The sequence below is a fragment of the Trypanosoma conorhini genome (genome assembly GCF_003719485.1).
Source record: "Trypanosoma conorhini strain 025E chromosome Unknown Tco_14.4_contig_01351, whole genome shotgun sequence".
Lineage (NCBI taxonomy): Eukaryota > Euglenozoa > Kinetoplastea > Trypanosomatida > Trypanosomatidae > Trypanosoma > Trypanosoma conorhini.
Window position 1 is genome coordinate 1 of NW_021705454.1, and position 2,673 is coordinate 2,673.

A 2,673-nucleotide genomic window follows, 5' to 3' on the forward strand; every position below is an offset into this window, starting at 1 on the left:
CACCACGCGCGGCACGGCGGCCGCGTTGAGCGACACCCGTCTGCATCGGGCCCGGGTCGGCGCTTGCTTCGATCGGCGGCGGCTTCGTTGCGTGCGTGCGTGTGGGTGGTGGGAGGAACACCCTGCGGGGACGCTCTGCCCTGCCGCGCCCCGGGCGAAGATCAAGCACGGCGCCGAGGTCCACAGCAGAAGGCGCGCACGATCGCCGCAAAATTGCCGCGCGGCAGTCGGACGGCAGAGATGTCCCGTTGGCTCAGCGCCGCCGCGACGCAAGGCAGCGATCCGCTGCGGCTGTCGACGCGTCGTCGTGGGGCACGCGGTGGAACATCGCAGCCCTCTACCCTTGCGGGCGTCGCGGCGGGCCATGTTCTTCTGGCGATCCCGAGCCACCGGCGGCTCCTAGCTTCGCCGCGGGCATCGTGTCGGCGGCTGCGCCCCACTCTGGAGCCATTTCCCGGCGCCCTCCGCGCGCAGGGGGGAGCCCGCGCCCCACAGAAAAAGCCCCGCTGGGACGGGGAACCGGCGGAGGACACGCCGCTTCAGCGCGGGTGCTGCGGGCGTGGACTTTTGGCGGAGAAGGGAGTCCTCCCCGCACGCGGGCGCGGCGTCGGGGCAAAGGCGAAAAACAAGTCCCGAGGCTAATGGCGGGACGCCACTTCAACTCCCCCGCGTGCCGTGACCCGGCGGTGGGAGGCGCCGAGGGCATTCCCCCACTTTACGCGGGACGAGCGCAAACGACGACGGGAGAGACGCGGCGCCCAGGCGCGGCGATGATGCAACGCACCCGCACAGCCGAACTTGGGCCGCAAAAGGAGGCGGGCCAAACCTCCCGGGAAAACTCCCTTCCCAAAATCGAAAACAAGAACATGTGTTCACCCCTCCCCTCTGCGGAAAGAGTGGGCGGCACGCGTCTCCGCGAGGAGGCCGGTTGTCAGCCCCCGTACCCGCGGCGTACAAAGAGGGTGGGTTGTACCTGCTCTTTGGTCCGGCTTTGCGGGTCTCCGGGGAGGTCGCGATGTGAACCGTGGGGGCGTGTGGCGGGTATGCTTCACGGGAACTCTAGCGCAGTTCGTGTCGAGGCGAAAGAGGTTCTGCCCCCAAGATCGCCTTACAGAGTGAGGGAGGGAGATAGCCCAAAGGTCCTTCCGTACGCGGCGCGGCGCGGTTTTCGCCAGAGAGGAGACCCTGAAGTCTCTTATTTTTATTCTGTCGATTCTTGTCTTGTGGTGTCTTACTTCATGATTTTTTTTTTCGTTTGCATGCTATTGTTGTATTTGCCCCTGCTCGATTGTATTGGCCGAGCATGGTGTGCCATCGCTGGGCGGCGGAGTGCGCAGTCGAGGCCGCTGTTCGCCCCAAGTGTCCATCGAATAGAGTTCTCTTGTCGGGGCCGAGATTCTCTTGTGCACCCCCTGCTTGCTGAGGGCAGGCGTATTTTACGATGCTAACCGGCGTGCGGGGCATATAATTACTTGTAGGGCCTCGCGGAAACCCAACCAAGCGCATCGGTTGGGCTAAATATATTGATCAACAGCTTCTATTGAGCGTCGCCCTCGCAGGCTTTCGTTTCCATGCCAAACCCCTGGATGAGTGCGTCCTCATGTATTTCTTATCAGTAGTAATATCAATATTTTATCACCAGTTGGCATTCTCGAGCACATCCCAGAGCGCTAAGTAGTAAAATTGGGAAACCAACAACAACTTCCACAACCCGTGCATGCGTCAGTCCTGCTGGCAGGTAAAAGAAAAAAAAAATGACGAAAAACACAGCTCATACATATATATTTTTTGGATCCCATTTCCGGAAACAGAGAGTTAGGAAAGAAAAATTGTTTTAAAAACAAATACAAGATTTCACATTCCAATATTAACTGGGCCAGTTACTCTGTACGACAGCACATCATATGTGATGGAAACATGATTTTACATATTCTTGCCTTCCACACGTCGGTCCAGAAAGTAAGCAACAACAAGCAGGGAAAAACGGCGACGCATCGAGAGATCAAGCACAGCTTGCAAGACAGCGCAGCAGAAACAATCGAAATTGATTTACACACAACCTCTTCAAGATGCCCTTCTCTCCAGTAAGAAACGCAAAGGTCTGCAAAACAAACGTGTCTACTCCCGCCTGCCGCGCTATGGTCGCCGAGGCTGGGCCGTTGCGACACATTCTGAAGTGCGAAGCCGGTCGGAATTCTCTCCCTGAATCTGCAGAACACCAGCGAGTCTGCCGCCCCTTCTACGATAGGCTCTCCCCCCTCCCCTCTCGATGCCCCTTTTAGCGAACCGGAACTGCTTGCTGCGCTGCGTAGTACACCGTTTGGCAAGGCCCCCGGACCGGACGAAGTCCACAGTGAGGCACTGCGACATTTGTCGTCGAAGGGTCTCCGATTTCTTCTTCGATGCATAAATCACAGTTGGACGACAGGAATCATCCCGGCCGAGTGGCGACGAGCGACCATCGTCCCACTCCTGAAACCTAGTAAGTCGCCTGAACGGTTGGAGTCGTACCGTCCCATCAGCCTTACTTCCATTATCAGTAAGGTAGCCGAGAAAATGGTACTGAGGCGGTTCCTCTGGGTGTGGACGCCCCACCCCCACCAGTATGCGTACCGGCGTATGCATACTACGACGATGCAGCTTGCCCATTTAATGCATGAAGTCGAGAATAAC

General features: G+C 58.2%; 3 protein-coding genes across 3 annotated transcripts; 2 read left to right on the forward strand and 1 right to left on the reverse strand.

Moving 5' to 3' along the window:
* On the forward strand, nt 1–642 carry Tco025E_09910 (uncharacterized protein; the record flags this gene model as incomplete). Its single annotated transcript, XM_029376713.1, has 1 exon — nt 1–642. A coding segment is annotated over one exon (642 nt), but the record flags the coding sequence as incomplete, so codon positions are not given.
* Nucleotides 642–1,448, forward strand: Tco025E_09911 (uncharacterized protein; the record flags this gene model as incomplete). Its single annotated transcript, XM_029376714.1, has 1 exon — nt 642–1,448. One exon carries the CDS (start codon nt 642–644, stop codon nt 1,446–1,448), a length of 807 nt encoding a protein of 268 aa, XP_029223159.1.
* Nucleotides 1,449–2,136: 688 nt separating this feature from the next.
* Nucleotides 2,137–2,649, reverse strand: Tco025E_09912 (uncharacterized protein; the record flags this gene model as incomplete). The annotated part of the gene is made up of 1 exon (XM_029376715.1): nt 2,137–2,649. The coding sequence occupies one exon, from the start codon at nt 2,647–2,649 to the stop codon at nt 2,137–2,139; it is 513 nt and encodes a 170-aa protein (XP_029223160.1).
* Between the last annotated feature and the right edge of the window lie 24 nt (nt 2,650–2,673).